The 26,863-nt window shown below is 38.8% G+C and overlaps 1 protein-coding gene across 5 annotated transcripts in view; it reads left to right on the forward strand.

Annotated features, from left to right (window-relative positions):
- The window catches only part of LOC149258215 (deSI-like protein At4g17486), a 128,614-nt gene that overhangs the window by 37,076 nt on the left and 64,675 nt on the right, over positions 1-26,863 (forward strand). For 4 of the 5 annotated variants that reach the window (XM_089414915.1, XM_089414913.1, XM_089414920.1 and 1 more), the window contains one exon: positions 22,636-22,923. In XM_089414915.1, the coding sequence (XP_089271041.1) occupies positions 22,636-22,923 (288 nt within the window). Of the gene's footprint in view, positions 1-22,149; positions 22,434-22,635; positions 22,924-26,863 lie in introns of all 5 variants that reach the window. The other variant, XM_089414924.1, reaches the window with a different exon arrangement.

The following is a 26,863-nucleotide window of genomic DNA, read 5'->3' on the forward strand; positions in this document are numbered from 1 at the left end:
GCCATCAAACATATGAATGGAGTGTCCTTGCTGGCGAATGTGGACCAAGGACAACAAGTTTCTCCTCAGCTGTGGGAGATAGAGAACATGATGCAGAAGAAAGTCTGGAAGACTAGGCAATTTAAGCCTGATTGTGCCAAGCCCTGATGGCTTGAGTTTTGATTTGTCTGCAAAGTATACTGCTCCATCAACATTGTCAGTAAATTCTTCAAAAAATCTCTTCTAAAAGTCATGTGGCAAGTTGCTCCTGAATCAACAACCAATCATTTTTCAAGAAGCAAGTGAAGCATTAAATAAGCCTTCATCTACTCCAATATTACAGTGTGCCACAACATAGTGAGCGGATTCAGGTGCTTTACCTTTCCCTTTGTCATTAGTTTTACCTTTGGGTTGGTTTCTTTCCTGCTCAATTCTGTCCCAAGGTAACTTGCATGTGGATGCATCATGTGATCCATCTCTTTTGCAGCGTATGCAGTGCAAATCTGACTTTTCTCCTTGAGAGTGTCTGCCCCCCTGCCTTTGAAATTTCTTCCTCTTCCTCTTCGACCACCTCTTCCTCTGGAAGAATCTTGAGCAAGATTCTTTTCTCTATGAGCAAGGCACATAACCTCTTTAGAAGATTCAGGAGCTGTCTTCTTCCCAAAAGTTTTCTCTCTTTCAACAAATTTTTTCACAAGGGAGTCAAAGGTAATATCTTTGAGGTTTCCATTTGCTTGCAATGACTCAAGATAATTTGAGTAAGTGGGATAAAGTGCCTTGAGAAAAGCTATCAGAGGAATATCTAGTTCAACATTAGTGACTTTGATATCATGCATTATAGATTTTACTTCTGATGCAAGAGCAAGAGGATCATTATTTTGTAATTCAAGGGTGAAGAGTTTAATCATGAGTTGAACAACTTCAAGTGTAGAGTGTGAGTCATAGAGTTCCTTCAGTTTTTGTAAGGCTTCGAAAGCATTTGAAAATGGCGAAATATGGCGACTCACCTCTTCATTTACTGATGCTGCAATCAATGCATAAGCCTTGCTATTCTTATTTTCCCAAATGACGAATTCCTTGTCTGAGGTAGGCTGTTCTGGCTCTTTGTCTCCGTCTCCAACACACACTCCTTTCCACAGCTCATTAAAAATGAGAGTGTGTTTGATTTTCCTCGACCATTCTGGATAGTTCTCCTTCCCGGTGAGAACCACTCCCACAATAGATATCAATGAATGCATTGTAAAATCTGTGTACTGTAAAAAATATACTTCTGGTGGCAAAAAGGCAGTTCTGGTGGTTGGAATGCAAAAAAATGTAATCTGATATTTATGGGAAAAGGGGATACGTATGGAGGTTGAGGGATTAACCTGTGTGGGGAGGGCTGACAATATACCAACGAGGTATGGCAGTGTTAGCCTCTATATGGAGACCCATGGTAATGCATGAAGGGAGTGTTAGGATTCAATGTATTTAAGTATAAGTTACAGCGTTTGCCGGGCCAGCCCGAGCTGGGGTCTGCACTTTTAAGATCAACCCGTCAATGGAAGTCACAACCTTCTTTAAGGAAAGGAATTCTACTTGTAGATATGTCTGCAAGGATTGAAAGCTTACCTGTTTGTCTTGTGAACAATGTTAATGATAAGGGGCCACCACATTTTGAGTACATTATCAAAGTTATGTATTCAAACTCTGTTGGCAAGCTGGAGCCAATCCTGCAATCGCATTCCGATGCCTCTGCACTATTGGCGACAGCTTAATGGAGGTGAACTATCATTCAATTAAAACGGAAAGCTTTGGTCTATGAATGTGGTGATCAATGCAGGTGTCCTCCAAGTTGTCGCAATAGAGTTTCGCAGAAAGGTGTGAAGAACCAGTTGGAGGTGTTCAAAACAATGGCAAAGGCTGGGGCATGCGGTCTTGGGATCCGATTCCTACTCTGCACGTATGAACCAGAGCAAATGCAATGTTAAACAAATGCAACGTAGATAACGCAGGTATAACATTATGAGAAACGACAGCACAGGTGTATAGAATGCAAAGAAGGTGATAGTTCTGCAAAATAGGAAGAACAGGAGGGAGTTACAAAGCAGAGAGGGAAGCCAAAAATGGCACTGGCTCTGATACCATGTCAGACCAGGAGGTAACTCCTCAAATCAAATCATGTTATTCATTCAGGTTGTTCATTATTATATACAAGATGGAGTGACTGTTCAGTTCATCTCCCGATGACTCTCCATCTTCTCTATTATTTATTTACACTAATTACAGTTGTTCACCCAATCCCTATGATTAGGTGTCAACAGAACCAATCATATTCCACCATGCGTCTCGCTAGAGGAGAGAGAAAAGCCCCCTCCACTTTTGGTTTTGTGATGAAAATCCTTTGTAAATTTGTTTCGGCGCTCCCCGATGGTTTAACACTACCGACACTTTTTCTTGGCAATTTAACACTATCGACATATTTATATCGCAACTTTGTATTATCGCAACATTGCAAGGTTGTCACATTCTCTGATATGTGATCGCCAATTTGCCGATCATTGATGTGCGATGTGCCCTGGACCTCATCGATGGCCGATTGTCGATTATACAAGACCCGCCGATCGCCGATTTGCCATGAACCTCCGATATCCGATATGCTCTTTTTCCTTCATTTCAAAGGCTTCAAAACCTTAAACTTTAATAGACCATATATTTTGATCCAGGAGTCCATTTTGAGATTTCTACATATCGTTGGAAAGCTTTTCAGATCACCTTCCAATGGAGAGGGTCCAATGTAAGCTTCGAGTCTTTCTGCTGCTTGAAAAATGATTGAAAACCTTTCTGCTTATTTACTAGGATTTCCAAAAAATATTGACAGTACTGTTATCAAGAAATTTTTCCTCTTTATTACAATTTTAAATACTGACACTACAAATGTTAGCGTTTTCCAAAAAATATTTAAAAATGCGAAAAGTTTATTGTGATAACACAACTGTTGGGGATCTTGTGGTGGTGGTATAACGTTCCTGACAAACTCTCCCAACCCATTATCCTCTAATACTATCATGATCCTCCCTTTCCAAGAGACAAAGTTAGAGGCTCCCTCTAAACAGTGGTATGATCTCAGTCCTTGGAATGCCATCCTGCTTACCCAAAGAGCTTTCCTTCACAATCTAGCGCTAGCCTTCTTGACTGAACTACGGTGGTCACAAACTAGTCTCGGTGCTGGTCTTTATACTGATCTTTGCTTCGATACCATGTAGATTTTCCTTGAAATCTTGCAACTGCTTGAATGAACAAATCTAAAACTAATTTTGTTGCACCAAGACACAGGATTTCTCTACGATAGATAAGCAACGGAATAAAAGAAACACAGAGATAAAGAACACAGTCACACAATAAAACAATATTTTTCCAAGGAACCCAATTGGGAAAACCCTCTCCTTGCCAATAGATTTTATTGAGAAAAAATGAGCAAACATAATTCTTTACCAGGGAAACTGTGTCAATAGACAACAAGGTTGTTCTCTCCGCTAATACTTAGCTTGAAACCTCCCTACAAGAACTCGAATCAACTCCTATTTTCTTGCATTGTTTGGCTCCTATTTCCTAACATGGATCTAAGCCCCTATTATTTAGGAATTTCTCCCAAAATCCTAGCGCACATCACGAGGAAATTCTCTCTTTCAAACTGCGTATAGGTTGCTCCTTACACGCTCTACTAGCAAGAACTCTTTCTCACACAAACTCGTGCTCAACAATTATGATACAAAGATGTGCCTACGTCCTCCTTTTAAGCTTTTCGACTCATGCTAAATTTGGCAAGTTAATTTTTAGAACTCGAATTTGTGATTGATTTGTTAACTAAGTCAAACTGACTCTTCTAACTCGTCCTAGCCTAAATTAGACATTGAGACTCTCACTCGCCCTTTTCCAAATATAAACTCACACTTGGAGAAACAAAACTAAGCCTCCAAATTCTGTGCATGAGTTAATTGCTCCATGACTTGTCCTCGAACTCGTGCATGCTAAAGAAGGATTGATCGAGGTCTTTCTTGACTAAGGCACAAGTCAATAAGACCTTTCTCACTACCATTTTCAACAATTGAAGGAAAACACAAACTACAAGGAAACTTCCCTAAGAGCTATTTGGGCAGTGCTCTTTTTTAGTAAAGGCCCTTACATTTTCAAGTTCTTCTTTTGAGTGGGGTTTTTCTTCATGCATTATGCTAGTGTGGATTTTAATAGTAGCATGTGGGCTTCCCCTCTATTGACACTTAGTTCTGTGTATAATTTTTTGAAATGCTCATGTGCTTGTTGTTTAATTTGATTGAAGACTTTTGGTTTTTTCTCCATTTGTCTTGGTGATTTTTGAAATATTGTTTTTTTGATTCTCCTCGCATTGCTTTGTTCATGAAAAAATTGTTTTTTTTCCCTAGGTTTTTGCTAAATGTTTCTTGATAATAATCTCCAGTAATCTTCATGTATGGTTTCCTTGTAGAGGTTGATATTGCTTCCTTTTTTTGATGCAACAAATATGCTGAATATTCTTCTTGTTCTATTGTGCTTCAGATTGTTTCTAATTTATTTTTCCATTGTTTCCTATTTTTCACTTGTTCAAGGATGTTAAGTGGAACCCAACTTTGATTTTAGATTGCATGCCTCCTCTTGAAAGACAATATTCTAGCAATTTCTGATCAATGCTTCAAACCTTTCATGATCAAGCCAGGAAGGGTTGAAATTGAAAGGGTTGGGGCCAAAATATGTTGATCTTTAGACTTGTCGATATATGGATCTATAATGGAAGGCAACAAATGCCAAGGATGGTGGTAGGTGATGAGACTGTGCTATGAATCTTACCTGAATTCTCATGTTAGACCAAGTATATCTGCAATTTCTAGGTTTGATATCTACCAAATTCCAAAGGGGGATCATGTCCTCAACAATTATTTTGCAAGGATCTCTTACAAAATTCCCTTTTTTGTTTTTGTTTTTAGATTGGTAAGGTCACTTCATACTCCGAGGGAGACGCCCAATAACTCCATTTTCCAGTCCAATTGCTAGGTGCATATGCGTTAGTTAAAAATGATAGGTATTTGTTCAGTTTAATGATAGGTGCATAATCCAATATTTGAAGGTGGATATAATCATCAATCTAGAGCTGAATTGCTTCTAGGAGGCCCTTTTCTAGATCTACCTCTAGATTAATATTGGCACATGATTCAATATTTCCTTTGAGTTCTACCATATCAAAATATTAATTTAGGAGGCTAAGTTATTAAAAATGTGGGGATAGGATGCCAGAAATGGCATTTCTCATTTTGAGTATGGATATATGTTGGAAATGCCTGTGAAACATAGTTGAAACATTTCAGATTTTTGAAATGTTGTATATGAATTTTGGAATGATGTACCCATACTAAGACAACATACAAGAGAACTAACCCTAATTTTTGACCATTAAATCATCATTTGGGGTAAAAGTTGAGTGTATTTTCTACTGTGGAGAGAAGCTGGGCATTTTTGAGGGTTTGGAGGAATTTCTCACTCATTTGTGGTGGATATTTTCTCCATTTTATCCATGGGTGATCCAATAAAATTGTAGCACCATATTTTCTTTTTTATATGGAGATGTTGTTAAATGGCATGATTCACAAGAAACATCCCAAATTTGAGAGGATATTAATCATGTGGAGCTTCAATAGATAGATATAGATACATAGATATAGATATTTTTGATGACATGTGCTTTAAATTTATAATTTGTAATGAATATGATGTGTATATACTTTAGAGTCTTAGACTAAAGTGTCTGAAATCTAGATAAACCATAGTACGGAGTAGAGCGATGAGACACTCATTTAGCATGTAATGTTCACATTTCATTGATCTACCAATATTAATGATTACCATTTTGTTTTTATTTCCAAATTTGAAATTCATGATTGTTATTCTGATTTTTTTCCCTCATGGTATTTTTGCCATGTGTTGATCCATAAACTGTTGTGGATATTCCACTGGATAGTTCGTCACAACAAATCTACTAAAATATATTAGAAAATTCAGAATCTACACTTTTCTCAGGTTTTTGGATTTGTTAATTATTGTTTATTGCGTATGCATGCAAATTATAATTATGCAGAAAATAGAGAACAAATCAATGTTACTTGGGAGCGAGAGCGAAAGCGGGAGCGGGAGCGATTTTTTAAAAATATATATATATTTTTTATATTTTTTAATTTTTGATACATATATGTCAACAAAAACATGTAGAATGATGAATTAGATATAAAAAACATAAAAAAACATAGATTGATCATTGAACCATATCACATCAATCATCTAGAAGTTATAATCTTCATCAACCATGTCCACAAGTTAGTAAAATACATATTACAACTGCAACATGTTGAGTCTCGTGAATCATGGTTCATCAAATTCAATCTTAAAGTTTCAACTTCAAGCTTTCAAAATTGAAAATTCAATATATGACATTTATCATCATTGATCACCAAAGTTGTACTTGTAAGCTAAGTTTAACCATTACAAGAAATAATATCTTAGATATTTCTAAGTCCTAATTTCTCACTGTTAACATGAAATGAAATGTTATAAAATGAAACATGAATAATGAAATGAAATGAAACAACTTTAGTCTTTCACGAAGCATCATATTCATAATTCACAATCATTACCAATGAGTTATAATTGCCAACTTCAAACTTCAAATTTTCATTGTCACAGTCATATATTGTTTACAAAAAATATCATTATGATATGAAAGAGTCAAGAGTCAAGGACTCAAGACTCAATAGTTATGAAAACTAATCGAAACTAGAAAAGACAAGTCAACTGTAAATCTACATGTGGCCCTTGCCACGAGAGTCTCCAGGAGTATAAGCAGGTTGTGGTGGTCTTCTAGGAGTCTCCCGCACAGACCGACGATCAGAACTAGAAGGCACATGCCCTCCACGTGAGGGTGTAGATGAAGGTGGCAACAGCAAAGGAACAAGACTCGGAACTCGAGCACTGCTACTGGATGGTGGAGGTGGAGGTGGCATGGCTGCTGTAGCTACTTCATCTTCATCCCTTATAAGTTCCTCTTCCAGTTCTTCAAGATGTATAGTGCCATCCTCCAAATTGTCTTCCTCTGGGTGGTTGTCCCAAATTTTATATGTGGGATCCTCATAAGCCCGATCACAGTAATGACTCAACAACCTCAAGTTGTAGTGCACATAAACCAAGCTTTTTGCCCGGTTTTCATTGAGTCTGTTTCTTTTCACATTATGTATGAAGTTGTAAGTGCTCCAACACCTCTCTGCAGAAGAAGTATTTACAACCTGTGATAGAACTTTTTTTGCCAATTTTGGCAAAAGTCCATGGCCGCCATATGTTTCCCATCATGTGAGAGCATCAAATCTGTCTCTGTCTTCCATTGCATGGAAGGTACCAAACAAACCAGTGCCACTGAATTATTTGCCTATTTCAAGGCGCACAACTGCACATTCCTCCCTGTCAGGTATCAACTTTTCTAATGCTTGCAAATATCCACTAGTTACCTCTGCATCTAAATGGGGTTTGGTCCTAATCCCACCCCTTGGTGCAGGTTGGCCCAACCAAGATGTAGAGTAGTATTTTGGCGTAAGGTTATACGCCAAGCAATGTAGTGGAAGATTAAGTTTATTCCACTGTTCACACACACAATCATGAATCAGTTTGTACAAGTCGGGATCTCTGTTATGAACAATATCTTTTATTGCCCCAACATGGTATCCATTTGCTCATACACCTCGCCAATCACTGGTTTATCTGTATCTGCAAACCGAATCATGTGATAAATGGGCTTGGTGAAATCCAATACTTGCCTCACACTTGTCCAAAACTGACCATCAAGAGCGGCCTCCTCCACCAGTTCAAAACCTCGCCTGTCAGCTGCATTTGTAGCCCTTTCCTTTAATACATGCCAATGTGGACTTGATACCATGCTAGCCAATGACTCTCTTACCTTCAAAAGGTGCCTGAAGGTGAGGTAATAGCTACCAAATCTCGTCTTCGCAATCTTCAACAACTCCAATCTCGAGTGACCACGGAAAAGGCCATGGGTATTGCTATGATTTGTAATAAATTTTACCATTTGTTTGCCTTTCTTGTACAAATTACCAATCCATTTGTATTGTGCATTTTTGTTCTTGACAACATCATGCATCAGAAGGTTCAATGTGTGAACCAAACATCCAGACCAAAATATGTTGGGGTATTTATCCTCAATAATTTCTCCCGCTGCCTTACAATTAGGAGCATTATCAGTGATGACTTGGATGACATTGTATGGCCCAATAAGTTCAATTGTTTCAAGTAATGCTTCTGCAATGTTGATGGCGGTCTTGAACTTCTCTGAGTAATCATGTGCAGTTAGAAAGATGGTACCACTAACAGACACAGCAAGAACACTTATCAATGGCTTGCCTTTTACATTTGTCTATCCATCAAATACAATGGACACCCCATGGTTAGTCCAAGAACTTGTCATTGTATTCAAAGAATGTGATATTTTTGCTTTTTCATGATCAAGTCCAATGATTCTTGCCTTGTCATACCCAGGGCTCTTGTATCCTTTAGGGGCATCATTTATGGCAGAAACCATTTCGTGCCAATAAGGTGAGCGAAGAACATTGAATGGTATCCCACATGCATAGAGAAACTTGTAAACCTTTGAATCCACATCATTCCTACACCCCTCATCAAGGAAATCTGATATGGTTCTATGCCTTAAAGCTGATGACCCTGTGCCTCCATATCCACTGCCTTGGGAGGATGCTGAAGGAGTTCTTTGTGCTTGTGATTGTGAGCTTGGTTCAAAGAAACCCCTTGATTTTTTAGATTTGTATTGGGCTTCCTCCTCTTCCCTTATGTATTTGGCTCTATCCGTTGTTGACACCGCTGGACAAGTTTTGATTCCTATTTGTTTATCTCCATCCCATGGCCTTTTCCCGCAGAGGTGTTTTTTGGCACGTGTGTATGAACCTGTATAATTATTGTTTCAATGGGGGCAATAAAATTTAGTGGTTCCACCCCCTCTTCCTGCTTCAGGCCTGTTAACATATTTCCACAATGGGGTTTGGTCTTGTTTAGTTTTTTGAGAGTCATGGTCACCCTCCTCCAGCTCCTCCTCACCGGGGTTTTCATCAAATCCACTTTCTCCAGCTTCTTCATCCCCCTCTTCATTTTGGCCCCTCCGTTTCCTACTCTCTAGCACCATAATAACCATAAAAGGGACCAAGAAGAGGAAAATGCCAAGAAATATAGCCAGGTCCATGATGTTTGATATTTGTAGGTTTTTGAATCTGCAAAATTTAATGGGAATGGGAATGGGAATATGAATGAGAAAATTAATTTAATTTATTTAGATTAATTAATTTAATTTAGATTCATGATTTTTGTACTAAATAAAGTTAATAGACTAAACTAAACTAAATTAAACTAACTAAACTAACTAAACTAAACTAAATTACTACCTAAGATTTAAAATACTAAATTACTAAGTTACTAACCTCTTTGCAGGCTTGCTCCTCAGCGCTTGCTCATCGCTTCTCCTCGCTCCTTTGCTCTTGCTCTCCAGCTAAACTCAACTCATTCAAGTGATAATGAAATGTTTTTTGCCCCATTGTGATTTTAAAACATAATTTATTATTTTTATTTTATTTTATTTTTTATTTTATTTTATTATTATTATTATTATTATTATTTTTTTTCCCGCGTTCGTGATTTTTTTTTTTTTTTTTGGTTTTGCTCCCGGCGTTGCTCGAATCGCTCCTGATTTTGGCAGGGAGCGCGTTTTCGAAATCGCTTCTGTTCGGGAGTGATTTCGAGAGCGCGCTCCCGACCCGCTCCCGAGTCGCTCGCGCCCGGAGTGCGGATTGGGAGCGGGTTCGGGGGGGGGGAGCGCTCCCCCGCAACTCTGGAACAAATAGAACATCCACTCACAAACCACAATAACACAATATACTTGGGAAACCCTTTTGTGAGAAAACCCGGTTAGAAGGTGAGGCTACTATGTTCTCTTTTCCTTTCAATGGGAATGGATGAAAGTACAAAGGAGTGAGACTTGTGCCTTGTGGACTGCTACAGTAAACAAACCTTCTCTGTTTGCTCTCTCTCTATCCACTCTTAGCTACTATGCTCATCTATGGAACAAAATGCACTAAGATAGAATGAAACCTCTTTTCTTCCTAGTGACCCAGTTATAACACACCTAGATAGCCTACTAGTGGTTAAGTTTGACTCGTTCAACTCTTAACTAGAGTTACAATATGGACTCTTTTAGAGTCTTCTTTATCATAATCACGTGGTTAGCCCCTTTTCCATGAATAATGGGGGCTAACGTGGCATCTTCTTGAATCATGGTGGTCAAAACAGGAAGGTTAACTTCCATGTGGGATAACTTCTGCATGTGAACTCCGATTGATGCGATTCTTGTGTCATTATGTGTAGAAAAGCGCTAGGGTTGTTGTGCTTAAGCGACAAAGTTTTACCCACAAAAAAATCCTATTTAATGCCTCAAACTGCTTTCGGAAGGTTTCAAACACTAATTCACCAAATTGGGACCTGCTGATTTCTCCAAATTTTCTACTTTGAAAGCATCAAGATGGATGACAAATAATATAATGATTTAATCTAGCCTTGCTTGGAAGCTATTTTTTCAACCCAATCTACCAAAGGTCATGCTAGCTCCTTTCTTGTAGTGGTTAAACTTAGCTTACAAGTACAACTTTGGTGATCAATAATGATAAATGTTATATATTGAATTTTCAATTTTGAAAGCTTGAAGTTGAAACTTTAAGATTGAATTTGATGAATCATGATTCACGAGACTCAATATGTTGCATTTGTAATATGTATGTTACTAACTTGTGGACATGGTTGATGAAGATTATAACTTTTAGATGATTGATGTGATATGGTTCAATGATCAATCTATGTTTTTTAATGTTTTTTATATCTAATTCATCATTCTACATGTTTTTGTTGACATATATGTATCAAAAATTAAAATATATATATATATATATATATATATTTAAAAAATCGCTGCGGGATTCGCTCCCAAATCGGGAGCTTCTGAAAATGTCGCTCCTGCTCCCGTTTTCGCTCCCGCTCCCGCTTTCGCTCCCGCTCCCAATTAACATTTCACCAAAGGCTATTATGCAAACTCAGTTCTTGAGATTTTCCCGTAGTTGGTGCTTCTTTAATGTCTCTGGCACTTGCATCAAATTTGATATGTCCTCCTCCCATGTAGCACTGTATACCAATATTTCATCAAAATAAACAATCACAAATGAATCTATAACATAGCATAATATATCTATAACATAGATAATGCATTGCATAGGCCAAACGACATAACCAATCATACAAAGCTTGCTTGGTATTGAAGTCAGTCTTCCAGGTATCTTCTTCTCTAACTCAAAATTGGTGATTCCCTGAATTCAAGTCCAACTTTGTGAAGTATTTGGCTCGATGCAATTGATCCAGTAGATCATATATCGTGGGTAGGGGGTACTTGTTCTTTAGTGTAATTTTGTTTAGTGCCTTGTAATCAATACATATCTACCAAGTTTTGTCTTTTGGCACAATGATGATGGGTGACCTACATGATGAGGGTTTCTAATGGGTTAGACTTAGAAATTCCAACATGGTATCAAAGCGTGGTTGCAGATCACAAGAGAACTGAGGACATCATCCACGCAGAGCAGCAGTAACAGAAAACAGTTGTTCCGAGTGATAGAAATTGTTCCTAGCAGAGTAGCAGCAAGGAAGGGTGACACAGTGCTTGTGTCATCAAGATTGAGCCAGGAAGAGGCAACGCAAAAGCTGAGGGAGGCAAAGACAGGCTCACACAGAGCCCAGGAGGCTGATGCAGTTGGATGAAGAAGCTAATTTGTTGGTGCCGGGATTTCGCAAGAGCCTAGGAGCTCTAACCTTCAGTTTGTTGGGGTTTAGGAGGCTGTGGGTAAGTTGCAGAGTAGAGCTGGTGGGGTACTGTAGTCAGAACAATACCTAATAGGGCAAGGCCAAGGAGGAGGGAGTTGCTACCAAGGATTTCTAGCCGAGAAATCCAGATCAGTGGTGCAACTGCACTAACAATCAGAGTGGGGGCATCTCGACATTGGCAGAAGGGTTTCCAGAAGGGAAATTGAGGCTCAGAGGGAGTCACACCAAGAACTTCCAGGAGGGAAGTAGAGGAGCAGCAAGATGGCAGTGAACGGGTAAGAGACCAGGACAGACTGGACGGAGCCTCAAACTTCGTAGTCTGGAAGGCCAGAATCCTATCCGTTCTAGACAGGAATTGTGTCAAGCACTTCGCCTTGAGGACGATAGCTATCCCAGTTGACCCAGCTAATAATGACAAGTACGAGGAGGCAATGGCAAGGGCCAAGAGCATCATTCTTGATGGGGTCAAGGACCATGTAGTACCACATATTGCCGAAAAGGACACGGCAAATGAGATGTGGGAGGCCCTAAAGAAATTGTACTAGCATACTTCTGTGCAGAGAAGGATGTTACTAGAAAATCAACTGCGATCATACCAGATGCAGAAGGGAGAACATATCGACCCCTTCCTCGGTCGATTGAAGGAGATTCAGGATCAACTGACTTCCATAGGGGCCACGTCGGATCAAGAATTGATGGTGAGAACAACCTTGAACGCAGTCTTAGAAGATTGGGAAGTGTTTGTCTAGAGCATACTGGGCAGGGCGACCCTTCCAGATTGGGAGGAAATGTGGGTTGCTCTTCACCAAGAAGAGATCAAAAGGCTGAGCAAGGTGGGAAGCAGCGGAAAGGGGATCAGAATCAAGAAGGATGGTGGATGCTGCCCTAGCATCTGAGGGAAAGCAGGAAAAATGGAAGAAGGACCTCTCCAAGGTCAAATGCTTCCACTATAGGGAGCTGGGTCATTATGCGACCTAGTGTCCAAGGAAGAAGAGCAAGGGAGAGGCCTTTAAGACCAAGGTTGTGCCAGCAAGGGTAGAGAAGGATGTGGAGACAGATGATGACTGTACCATGAGTGCACACACACCACTTGAGCGAAAGTGGGGAGACATCGAGCTGTAGTCAGACGGACTACAGGCGATGAGGGGCAGGATCCTCAAGATACCTAACCTCTTGGATTAGACCTTGCTACAGGAGCCCCGAAGAGGAGTAGCAGTACTGGCGAATGTCAGTAGAGACAGATGTGGATGAAGCAACAGAGGGAGCTATAGTGCAGGATTCCCAGGACAGCGTGAGGCAGCAGTGCGAGAAGCACGGGAGTGTTGCACCAATGCAGGATGGCACAAAGAGGTGTGCAACGGTGCAAGATGCATGGAGTTGTTGCAACAACGCAGAGGTCAGAGAGGGAGCACTTGTCAGCATCGAGGGTGTCTCTAGCCTGACAGAGATGTCAGAGTTGGGAGATCAATTACTTCTTAGTAACTGAGTTGCAGTGCAGCAGTTAGCAGTGGTAGTGCTATGGGCAGCACGATGCAGCATGATGCAGTGCAAATGCAGCAGTGGCAGTGCAAATGCAGTAGTGGTAGTGGCAGGGGCATGGGCAGCAACACGGATGCAGAGGGAGTTGCAGTACGGATGCAACAGTGGTAGTGGTAGGGCCATGGGTAGCAGTATAGGATGCAACAGTGTAGAGGATGTTGGGAATCAGGCCTAGCATCAGCACAGGGACCGATGCCAGATGATCAGGGTGATACTGAGTGAGGAGTATTGCTAGAGCACAATCCTCGCTAAGAGGGAGTGTTGATTCGGGGTAGCATCGGATGTGCTCTAGCCACGAAAATTGGTGGAAAGGCTAAGGCACATGAGATCTTAAATACCCAGAAAGGGTTTGGGCAAATTCTAAACAGTTTGGGAGATATTAATATAATTAATATTTTTAATGGAGTCCCTAAGTCTAAACTTAGGAAAAATAAAATATTAATGTGAATTAATATAAAACTGTGTTAGAATGGTCCAAAAGTCATGGATCAAGCCAGATCTAATCTTAGTCGTTGATTAGGGACTTAATCTCGGCTGTTGATTTGTCAACAAGAAAAGTATAAGAGGAGGCTTGAGGTTCACTTGGAGAACACACCAAGAGTTCAAGATTTCGACTTTCTGGCGCTGGGTTTGTTGAGAAAGTTGAGAGAGTGATCAGAGTTGCAACTAAGGGGCAGTGAATACAGAAGCAGAGAGGTAGAGATAGCACCAGAAGGATCAGCGTAGTAGCCGGAGAGAGGGGCGCAGAAGCAGCCAAGGGTTCACGTAGAGCCAGCCAGGGCTCACACAGAGGTAGCAAGGAGTTGCGCAGTGCCTCAGAGGGCCAGCGTGGGTGATGTAGGGGGCCAGAGGACTGACGCAGTGCCTCCAAAGGCTGACGCAGGCCAATTCAGAGTGACGCTGTGCCAGAGAGAGGTTGACACAGTCTTTAGAGGCTGACGCTGGGGTTTCGTGGGGCAGATTGGAGCTGTGGAGCTGCCGGAGTGTTTATCCGGGGTTTGAGTTAGAATATCTGCTTTCGAGTAGAGAGGTACTACTGCTGAGATTTTTCTCTGTTGGGTGAGCCGGATTTGGCACCCAGATTGTATTCTGAAACTACTTAATAAATCAAACACTCAGATAGCTACACTGGTTTTCCTGCGTTGGGTTTTTCCGAGGACATTAGTCCAAAAACAACGGTGTCACTTGTGTGCTTGTTTTTGTTTCCTTCAGTTGATGATCTGTAATGTGTTGAGCATGTACTTGTATTTATTTTCAGTATTTACATGGTAAATAACTTGTTAATTAATAGAACAAGTAGGTAGGAATAAATCAGAAAGTACATGAAGGGTTTCTAACGAGTTAGACTTAGAAATTCCAACATTTGTGACTGCGGCTAGGGCAAAAATCCCTCAAAACAAGTGATGAAACTCAAAACACCTGCAAAACACAAAATTGTTAACCCTAGACTATGTGTTAGGCCTCCAAATGCTAGCGGCTACTCCTATTGGCCTATTTGGGACTGCGGCTAGGGAAAAAAGCCCTCAAAACCCTTGTGGCTAAGGAAAAAATGCTTTAGGCCTTGTGGCTAGGGCTAAAAGGCTAGATTAAACCCACTCCCCAACTCCAACTAACTCGTCTTTCACTTGAGTGAATCCGGTGAGATATGAGACCATAGACTTAGACTTCGCTATCTTGATGTTTCTTAGTTTGTCTTGGATTACTAATTTCCTTGCCTCACTCAAACCCTGGTACAACCCTATGATAGTTGCCCATATAGCCTGAGTTGTCTTCTTGCTAGACAGGTGAGGTATGATATGATCCTTGACTTCTTCAAGGATAATTTTTCTGGCCTTTGCATCTTTCTTATTGTGCCGAGCCACCTTCTAAGGGTTTGCTGGTTGGGCTGGTTGATTGTCCACAAACACCCAAACTCCTTGCTCCTCCAGCACTACACCAATCCTCTCTCTCCAAGAACAAAAATTTGAGGCCCCATCAAGGTGATTGTCAAATCTCAGCCCCAAATATGCCATGTTGTTGTTCGATCTGCACAGAAACCCTAGCACAGAGCTGCTGAGAGAAAAACCCTTGTGCAAATCTCTTTTTGGAAACCCTAGTGTAGGTGCTCACTGATAAATTGCGCCTTCTTTGTCTTTAACATGCTCTTGAGCAAATAAACAAGACTTTTTGTTCTTCAATCAGAGATCAAATTTGATACCATGTTAGTTTTTCTCTAACCCAGAACCTAAACATTGAATATCTAAAGCGAAGCAATTGAAACTGAAACTGAAACTTTAATTTAAATCCAATGTTATGCTGAGTTTCCTAACTTGCACGCACATCAGAAAAACTGAAGACCATAAAAAAAAGATAATACACCAAGAATTTACCCAGGAAACCCCAATTGGGGAAAACCTGCAAACTTGTGTGTTCTTATTATGCTTCAATGATTTACAATATTCGAACAATGATTACAAAGAGGAGGGAAAACTTCCCTTCACTTTGTAGATCCCTCAACACAAATTGATTCGTGCTTTGCTCCCACTCGACCTTACTACCTGCTTACTATACAGTAATCATACAAGTCTGTACGACTTGAGTATGGCCCCTCTACGCTGTTGAAATTGGCTTGGCTGAAGATGAACATTGGTTGGAAGGTTCTGAGGCTGCTTGGCCTCCCTTTCTTTCCCTTGTTGCACTGAATTGAAAACCCTAGGCGCTGAACTTAACACTCTTTCTCTACTGAACTGAACACACAAGTTATCTAGTGCATAATGAGCCAAATTTGCCTCATTTTCCCTCTATGAAGTTGACTTGGTCCCACCACTTCCATGAAGGGCTAAGATTAGATCTCAATGAATGGTTGAGATCACTTCAATTTTTTACTATAGGAAAACTAAATTTTCCCAAGTCGAATAATGAGATAAAGTGTGAAACTGTTCCTTGGTCCACCTATGGGCCCCCCTGCTAAGTTTAGTGCACCTCTAAACTTGGCTGAACCTTTCCTCCTCTAACTCCATTCAACAGGATGTCCCTGTCCGGTACTAGGTATGAAATTTCAACATCCTTGAGTGTTATGATGAGAAGAGGGAGTAATCATGAAACATGAGTTGCCCCTTTCCTCGACCTATTTTTACTATCCCTCTTGTGTGCTTTTTTCTTCATTGATTTTATTTCTATTTTATTGACATAACTTTCACTGACCAATCATTGGCCCCTTTAAGATGAAATGTTTCATTGCTCATCGGGGTTGGGATATTCAAATTTCCTTTTATTTTTAGGTAGCTCATGCATTAGCTAAGAATGGGTTAAGGGCTAATGAAGGGGTATGGTTCGTGCTAGCCTGCTAGGCTTTGAAGAAAATTTCAACCCCCACTCCGGTTATCAATTTTCCTTATCACTTCATGCATTTAGTTTTTAAATCCAAGCATGATAAAATTTTAAAATCTGGAAATGACAATAATTTTCTGAAAACACAAATTTAGAGATTTCACAATTGCTGAAATTGTAGAAATAAAACACAGCAAAATTATGACAGCCACACAAAAAATAACACAGTAATTTTTGGCCAATGTGACCTTGGAAAAACCCCCTACAACTCTTGGGGAAAACCAGTTTGAGAGCTCTTCTTTATTTCTGAAAATGCTAGTACAAAGAAACTGAAATACACAGTAAAAATTCTAGCAACCACAAATTACAACTTATCTTGATTTTCGTGCTTGAACTCCACCTCGAAAATCGTGCCAGTCAGTGAACAGCCAAAACAGAAATTTTCCAGCCATAAAACAACATTATATATTGTATGGCCAGCCTCAAAAAATGTGCCCAAAACTTGCTGTACGGACTGTATGGACAATATGGATTTCAGCGGTACGACTGCCTCGAAATTCGTGCCCAAATCTACCTTGAAATCTGTGCCCTTGTTGCTGTCCCTCTTCCTTGATTTCTGTGCTTTCCCTCTTCCTTGATTTCTGTGCTGTCCCTCTTCCTCGATATCTGTGCCTTTCTCCTGTTGTACGATTTTGCCTTGGGATGCATGCCAATAAACGCTATTGCCCAGATTTGCTGAAATGTCTTCTTGCTGCTCTCCTTCACTTCCTCACTGTTCAAAAATTTCTCCTTGCTCTCTCTTCTCTTTCTCTCAAATTCTCATGAAAGAATGAATTGATCTTTTCCTCTTCTCTTCTCATTTTATTCTCTAAATGACCTTTTGGGTTACCCTAAGATCTAATGGCTGAGATTCATTTATATTTAGGGATGAGAATAAATGTGCATTTAATTCTCACTTTCTATTTTTTAACTCACCCACCTAAATAAATAGTCACTTAGCCTTTTATTTCCATAGTCACTTTTTCACTTTCTAATTCTTCATTGACTTTAATAAAGTCACCTTTAAATTAGAATGTAACTTTATCACTTATAAAGTCACTTTTAAATTAGAATGTAACTTTACCACTTATAAAGTCACTTTAGGAGAAAAGTAAAAATAAATTTGGACACTTTTCCCTAGGCCAAAGATCAAAGCCTTAGGGAACCACTTGTCCTCTGGTACCCAAATTTTCATAGGGTTTTGTCCATGCACTTCCATTTATCCCTGCCAACCTTTTGCATTTTAACATTATGGCTCATACTTTTTCTTCTTTCTGCTGCATCAACCTCAAGGATGAGGAACACACGGAACCAATACTAGTAGCAGATAGCAATCAACGCGAGGATGGGGTGTGAATACAAGTATGGAAAGTGTTATGTATGGATTATCGTGGATGCGCAACATCAATCGGAGCCTCCTATTTGTGCCCCTCCTAGGTAATGAAAGAATGACCTCAAGGAAGGTCACCCTAGATTAGGGGAAATGATAAACACCAAGGTGAAGCATGGGAGCAAAAGAACAACCAAAAACATTCTATCATTCAATTCAGCCTGTGATCCATACCAAAATGCCCTTAAGCATTAAATAAAAACACTTGAATACAAAAATGGTTAATGCACCTCATATTTGATGACCCACCTTCATCGGATGAACAAGCTAGATGTAAAGAAAGCACTCAGTGGAGCATGGATGAGAGGCAACTGATGCTAGTTATCCGTGGATCATGACAGGGCAGTTGGCTGGCATGCTGAACAATAGGATAATATTTTTTCTCCTAGCAGTTATCCAAGGGTGGATAACAGTTCATATTGCTGATAAGTGGATGCCATCATTTCTTAAGGAACATAATTTACACTTGTAACATCTTTCATATGTCAATGGCATACTTGACTCTTTGATGTGTATGCTGTCCTTTAGCATAATTTATACAAATCTGGATCATAATAATTGGAAATCTACAATCTGGAATTGACATTACAGTCATGTAGATGATTCTCTTTCTCCAATACCGCATGGTTAATAACACTTGCTTTTGAATCATTTATCTGCAACACTGAATTTAAATTCTGGAATTTAGCATTGAAGCATTATCTTGTGATTGAAATTTGCACTAAATTTGTCAACTTCCAGCATATTTTGTGGGTGATTCAGACTTTGTTGTTATATCTTAAACACACTTGTACTTTGCAGTTAATCTAACAATCTTTTTGCACTACACATCACACTTCTCATCACCTAAAGGGCAAATTCATTGATTGACTTAATCACTTAAGTCATCAATCCATGCTAAAAAACATTCCCCCAAGCTAAAAAACATTCCCTTTTATTTACAACAATCATAGCTTGATTGACCATTGGAACATACTTTTAAGGTTAGGAAGCCCCTTTCTTAGCCTTAAAGCAAGAGCATGGGTGGCTTGCATTGTAGTTGCTTCTAGGCTGTTCTACAAAGGTTATGACTTTTCCTTTAATGAGAATTTCAGTATTAACACCCTCATCACATAGCAATTTTCAAGATAACATTCAATTACTAAATCATTGTTTGCTATTGGGCCATTCTTCACCTTCGTACTAATTCCTGTCTGATATTCAAATTTTACAAAATCTTTTCTGCTTTATTGAAACTGTGGCATCTAGACTGTTCTCTATTTTGGTGCCGCGTACTGGAAAGCTAAGTCACATGGTTCGGGTTCGAGTTTAGGTTCGGCAATGATTAGGTTCGGTTTGAGTTCAAATTTTTTGATGAGGTTTGGATGATGTTCGCCATTAGGTTCGTCTATATACATTTTCTCTATATGTACATATATTAAGTTTAAAACTATGTTGCCAAGAAACGTGGGTGTGGGGACGGGGATGGGCACGGGGACGGTATTTTTGGAAACAGGGTGCATGGGTTCGTCGGGTAATATAATAATATTAAATTTTAATAATTATATTTTATAAATTATAAATTTATAATTAATAATATATATGAAATTTGAATTTGTATATTTTTTCAACTTTAAACAAGAAAACTTTAATAATAATCATTTAAACATGCACATCACTGAACATTCAACATTGACATTGAAATTTCAAAATTTATCACCAAAAAACTGTTCTTTTGAATCTTTTCCGTGTAACCATGACACTGTGACAGCTATGTGAGAGAGGTCAAGGCTACTACTAAAACTGAAAATTCAAAATACATACTAGGATAAATGCTAGACTCAGCTATTTTGGTGAAACTTGGGATAGATTTTGGCACACACAGGCTTTAAAATAACTATGCAGCTTAGGTTCATTTGCAAGGATGCCTATCAATGAATCAGGCTGTGGTCGTACAGACCCTTCCTCCTACATAGCTAAGGAGTGTTAGCATTTCTGCCTCCTGCTCTAATTTCAAGACAGCTTCTCTCCTTATTGAAATTGCTCATTCTGGCTGGAGCTTGAGCTTGTAACTTTGCTTTGAATGTCTAGTCTCTCCCATATAAAAATACAATTTTTTCATAGGAGATTCTTCTCAACCTGATAGTGGTCTAGAATTTTCTTGATGTCTAATCATCCACCTGCCCCATGCATGGTGTGCTCTGTGGTAAAACAATCCCAAAAACAGTGGCAGCCTTACCCTTCCACAAAACACGCTTATCAATCTTTGTTTCCCAATAAAATGCACAGTAGCCATCGGATGGCTTGAGGGATAGTTTGTCTTTGAGTGCGAAGCTCTGCGTGAATATTAATTATCTAAACATAAAACATCTTCGCAGTTTTTAGAGATTACTTGGTGTACAAGTCTGTAGAGACCATATATGATTTAGGCATATTTTCCTAGTTTTAATCTTAACATGATGTTATCAGAATGCTGTGAGAAATTGGCAGATTTTGATACTTAATTTAGCCATTGTCCAAAATAGCCCTTCGCCATTTAACAGCGTCAGTCGATAACGATTACAGCTTATGGCTGGTCTCAACCCTACTTTCTATTTGACCGAAAATGTCTGAACCTGTATGTGTGCATTTACAGTTTATAATTTGATGGTTATTTGGCTCGGGAATGAATGTTTCATTCCAAATTGATTTACAAGAATTGATTTAGGGTTTTTTGGGTTTTGTTATAAGTTTTACCTTTTATAAGTTATTTTTTAAATTTCAATAAAAAAAAATTATTTGAAAATTAAATTTTTAATATAGTTTTTTTATGAAGAACCCAAAGAACCCGAAGAACCCAAAGAACCCAACCCGAAGAACCCAAGAACCCAAGCACACAAAGAACCCAAGAACCCGTTAAAGGAAAAGAACCCAATTTTTTTTTTGAAGAACCCGGTTCTTCATGGAAGAACCCGGTTCTTCTGGGTTCGTCTGGGAAGAACCCGTACCCGAATCCGGTACTTGGGTGTGGGAACCCGGGACGGGTTCGAGAACCCCACCCCCGGGTGCGGGTACCCATGCAACACAGGTTTAAAATGAAATATAAGATAAAATAATAAGATATCAACATCAATAAACAGAAAAAATGCTATCATAATCATGGAAATTGCAAGGATAGGTTACAAGCTTGAGTTGTGACATGAGGTTATGACTTTTGATCTATGGACTTGGTCAATGGCTATGAAGTTCGATGAGGTTCGCTGAACCTCAATTTTTTTAAGCTTTGCCAAAATTCGAACCTCAAGGTTGAAGTTCGACGAACCTTGTGACATAGCTGGAAAGTAATAAATTTGCTCTGCTCTTTCTTCTAAGGATTTCATTAAACATTTCAATATTGGCATATATCTTGGATGAAAAGAAGAGAAGCAATAACATTAAAAGGAAAACACATGTGGTGATATTTTCTCATAAAATCAAACCTACAATATGTGCATTAGACTTTGAAGCATTGAGATAGTTTGTAGGCCTGATATGAATTTCCTATTCCAGTAGATATGTTTATTTGCAGTGACCTTGTTAGTCGTTATATCAGTAAAGTTCAGGAAACTGTCAAATGCAGACTGCAGTGGATTGAATGTCTTGCAGAAATGGTACATTCATGTATACACGTCAGTCAAACGGTAAAGTTTCTATTGTAGTAAGATTTGTAACTGCTGTTTTACTAAAATTACCTGAGGTCGATGTGGAACGGTGGTCTAAAAAGAAGTCAAAACTTTGAAAATCAGAGTATCCTATACAGAGTGATGTAAACCTTATAGGGTTTTGGCCATATACAAAATTAAACTTAATATTTTTTTTGTCTATATTGTGATAGATCTTATAATCTTTGTTGATATAGAAATGTTGAATCTGAAGAAAATTCATGAATACCTAGAGAATTTGATATACATTTTTCATTACAGTTTGGATCTACATGAACGGATCTCAAATCAGCTCTAGCTGCAGTGGAACTGAAATACTGATCACCCCAAAAGGATTTGGTTGAATGCTTCAAAAGAGTCCTTATAGTGAAAGCTAGAGTAGTCAGTCAGTCAAGTATATGTGTTTCTGTATCTGAGCTTCCTGTAGACAATCTTAAGCATACAAATTATTGAAAGAGTTGACTACATGAAGAATTTCATGATCTTCGTCTGCAATTATGTGATTAATCCTTTGTTGCATCAGCCTTCTATCTGCATAGATCCGGGTATGCATTTGCAGCTGATAACAGAGAAAGTTATTGGAACCACAATGTATTATAATATATAAATAATCTTGGATAAATGTTCACCCTTATTTGTCTACTTAGAAAACATAAGTTTGTAATGTATTTTTAAATTTGGTTTGCCTATTTTTCTCTCACACAGAGATATGGGGGGATTAACTGTGTTTTTTCATACCATAAACAGCGCATGGTGTGGAATATGCTTTTGGAGCACATGATTACCATACTAGCGGAGTATTTGAAGTGGAACCCAAGGGTTGTCCGGGCTTTATATTCAGGCGCTCTGTTCCATTGGGCACTGTAAATATGTCTCCACTTGAATTCCGACAGTTTGTTGAACATATGGCAGGCAGTTACAATGGTGATTCCTATCATCTCATTGCAAAGAATTGCAACCATTTTACTGATGATATAAGTAGGCGCTTGACAGGAAAGTCCATACCAGGTTGGGTAAACCGACTTGCAAGAATAGGTATGTTAATTTCTCATAAGGTTTATTTTGATCAATGTCTAATTAACTGGTTAAAACTGCTAACTTGTAATAGAATGCATTGGATTTTTTACTTGGTTCATAAGTAAGACCAGTTGGTGTTGATTTGCCAGTTCAATGAATAGCCCTTAGATAAGGCTCAACTGTGTAATTGGATGGGTATTAATTTCTCTAATATAAAATGTAGGGAATTATATATATGTATATGGTTAGTCATTGCATTATAAAACTGTGGCTCTACTTTTTCAGTGAAAAGATTCAAAGATTATTAATTTTCAGGATGACTACAAGGTTCTGGGTCCAAACCCCCTTCCCTTAGAGGGTGGGGGTTTTCCAAGGGGCAAGTCTTCTCTTTCTTCTGGAATTTTATTTCCTTTATTACGAGGTACATTCACAAATCGATTGCATAAGAACTTGCAAAAGTTGTGCAGACTAAATCAAATTGGTCCATGCAAATGTGTGTGCAAGAATATTGACCTCCATGAATAGCCCTTAGATAAGGCTCAATTGTGTGCTTGGATAGGTATTAAATTCTCTACAATAAAATGTGGGGAATATATATATATGGTTAGATTTATACGTATATACAGATGATTAGATTTTGTATTATAAAGCTCTGTATCGACTCTACCTGTACAATGAAAATATTCAAAGATTATTATTAATTTTTAGGATGACTACAGTGTTGTGGGTCCAAACCCCCTTCCCTTAGAGGGTGGGGAGTTTTCGAAGGGGCAAGTCTTCTCTTTCTTCCAGAGTTTCTTTCATTTCCTTTATTACAAGGTAAATTCTAACAAATTGATTGCATAATAACTTGCAAAAATTGTGCAGACTGAATCAAATTGCTCTAAATAGTCACCAACAGATTAAATCACCATGAACATGTGTGACAATGAAGAATGCATTCTCATAAAGTGTTATATCATGTAAATAAAAGATGTTCTCCCTAGCAAAATCCCACCATGATAACAACAAAACAAAAAGCCCCACCTATAAGGTGCACACCACCAACAAGGGGTTATCACATGTTATCATCCACCCTTCGGAAAAATGTTAGATCACCATCAAATCATATGTGGTACCCCCACCCCCCTCTAACTTGTTAATTTTTCTTAGGACTGTAATGTCCTTTGCTTAAGATAATTGCATTATTGAATTCACCCCATAGCATTATAACTTCATAATATCATATGCAATTATGTAGAAAGAACAACATCATCAATAATGCAGCGAAACATAAAGGAACAGTAGAAGAAAAGCATGCACATAAAGAAACCAGAATTTGATCAGAGACCAGGGAAAAACCCCACAAGGGGAAAAACCCAAAATTCTTCTTATTCTTCTATTAGATTGCATCAATTATTCACCTGTGATGCAAAATACAAATATCACAGGCTGCCCAGGGACTATTTAAATTTTATATATCTCTTGTTCACAAATTCATTTGTGAACAAGATTCATCAACATTGAAGTTACATTATCATTGATGACTTGCCATATTGTTATAGGGATTGCAACATGAAAATACCCTCACTGCTCTGAGATACATTAAAGAGAAACTGTGATGCCTTACATACGACTGAGAGGAATGCCATACATATAACTGTGGATCCTTCCATATATTTGTGATGTCATATAACTGTGATGATGCCTTATACCTTACTGTAGTGTTACTATACTTATGCAGAGGAACTGAGTGCATGTAATGCAGAAATATGCAATTGAGACGATACTACTATTACTACTGAAGCCAAGACCAACTACAGAGAACTGTAGATCAATCATACAACAACTATGCTACTGTGATGCCATCCATTCGTATATATAACTGGACTGAGATATTCATATTCAATAATGAAAGCATAAATACAATGATACATTATAAAGCATAAAAAAATTATATACCCCGACGTCTCCCGTAAATTTCCCTAAAATTTGAGGGTACTCCCACACATCCCCCTTGTGTGTCTCCCTGTCCCGGAGTCTTGGTGGAACATTGAAAATGCTAACCCGTCCAATCATCAAGTGTATTTTGCATTACAAATTCAACACATGTGGACCGTGTCGAACAACCCCTCCTTGTGACACCAACATCATACATCAACACACCGAGTCACTAATAAACATCAACAACATCATGAATCCTCTACCTCCTAACACCATCATCTATGTCCTTGCAGGCTTAGACCTTCATCCATATCCAAGATAAACATTATATCAAACCGCGCCATAATGAGATATTATGCTTTGAAACCATCCAAAAATGCAACCAAGTGTGATCAACAAGGAAAACACATGTAAGAAGAACACCAAGCAACAAATACAATCATCCAGCCAAGGAGAATTGGGTCTTCCCCAGGCCAAAGAAATTAATTGCAGGAACAAACTACGAATCTTCATTGTGATGAAAACACAAAGTGAAACCTCATACGATATGAGGTGTAATAGGAAGCATGAAAGTGGATCTATTCCATTCTTCTCAGTAGAGTCTATTGAAATCTAGCATGTCTTCACAAGGAAAGAACTAGACCAAGTGACAACAATACGAGGTGGTCCACTGTCACCATAATCACCACCTCCTACTTTTTTGTGGACATTCTGTTAGATTTCCTTAAAACACAGTAAACTGATTTGCAATTTCTAAGTGCAAAAACCTAGAAACATAAACAACTGATATTATGGAAACTTAAATCACAAATACACCGAGTTTCTAACTTATTATGCACAATGGAAAAGAAATCAGATGACAAGCATATCAACACTTAGAACACAAGATAAACCAAGGAAATCACGATTCTGGAGAAAACCTGCAACATTGTGTGTCTTTTATTATTCTTCTTCAGCAAAGAATTTTCTGTCAATGCAAGCTTCTGTGATTCATGATCATATACCAAGTCTCTTCCAGATAAATCACATAGAATTGTTTAGGGCCGACGCATTTTGAACCACTTACTGTGGTTCATCATTAGGAAAGAGATAGATAGCCTGACCAAAGGAACAAATAAATATAATGGAGATGCAACGATTAAATCCCAGAAATTAATATTATATTCACAAATATCATTAGGCTAAAAAAAACAAACATCAAATTAAGTTAGGTATTTTTTTTTCAATTCAAAATTGGAAATAAATAAACGTAAAGTCAACAAGGGAGAAGCTTGCCTTTTATCACAAGAACAACTGATCAATCCTCTAAGATGATTCAACCCCCTGCCTGCTCACTAGATCTGCGAAATCCCTGTGCAAATCAGCTAAACTGCTCACACGTGCGAGCACAAATCTTCTCTCCTGTGCGCATGTGTGAATGATATGATTGCATTGTGGCTGTAAGAGCTCGACCCTCACTCGATTTCTTCTCTGATCCTCTATCACTGGGATTTGTTGAAACCCTCAGCTCTTACTTCGCTGATTTGACACACTCTGCTCGTGCTCAACTAACTTGCCACTAACTCTATTGAAGTTTCTAAGTCTACCAGTTAGAAACTCTCCATGCACTTTACTGATTTATTCCTACCTACTTGTTCTATTAATTAACAAGTTATTTACCATGTAAACACTGAAAATAAATACAAGTGCATGCTTAACATATTACAGATCATCAACTGAAGGAAACAGAAACAAGCACACAAATGATGCCGTTATATTTAGACTAATGTCCCCGGAAAAACCCAATGCGGGAAACCGATGCAACTATCTGAGGGTTTTATTATTAAGCAACTCTTTTCTGAGTACACTGGGTGCCAAACTAGCTAACCCGACAGAGATAAAAAATCTAGCAGCAATACCTCTCTTCGGAAACAGGTATTCGGAAAACCTACTCCACGAAATCTCTCTCCAGCACAATCTGAAGCTCAGTGTCAGCCTTGATGCCCTCTGCGTCAGCCTGAAACCCTCTATGTCAGCCTATTGAGGCACTGCACAG

This window comes from Pinus tabuliformis, chromosome 6 (genome assembly GCF_031772625.1).
Source record: "Pinus tabuliformis cultivar Carrire ecotype Pingquan chromosome 6, CPIR1, whole genome shotgun sequence".
In the NCBI taxonomy this organism is placed as follows: Eukaryota; Viridiplantae; Streptophyta; class Pinopsida; order Pinales; family Pinaceae; genus Pinus; species Pinus tabuliformis.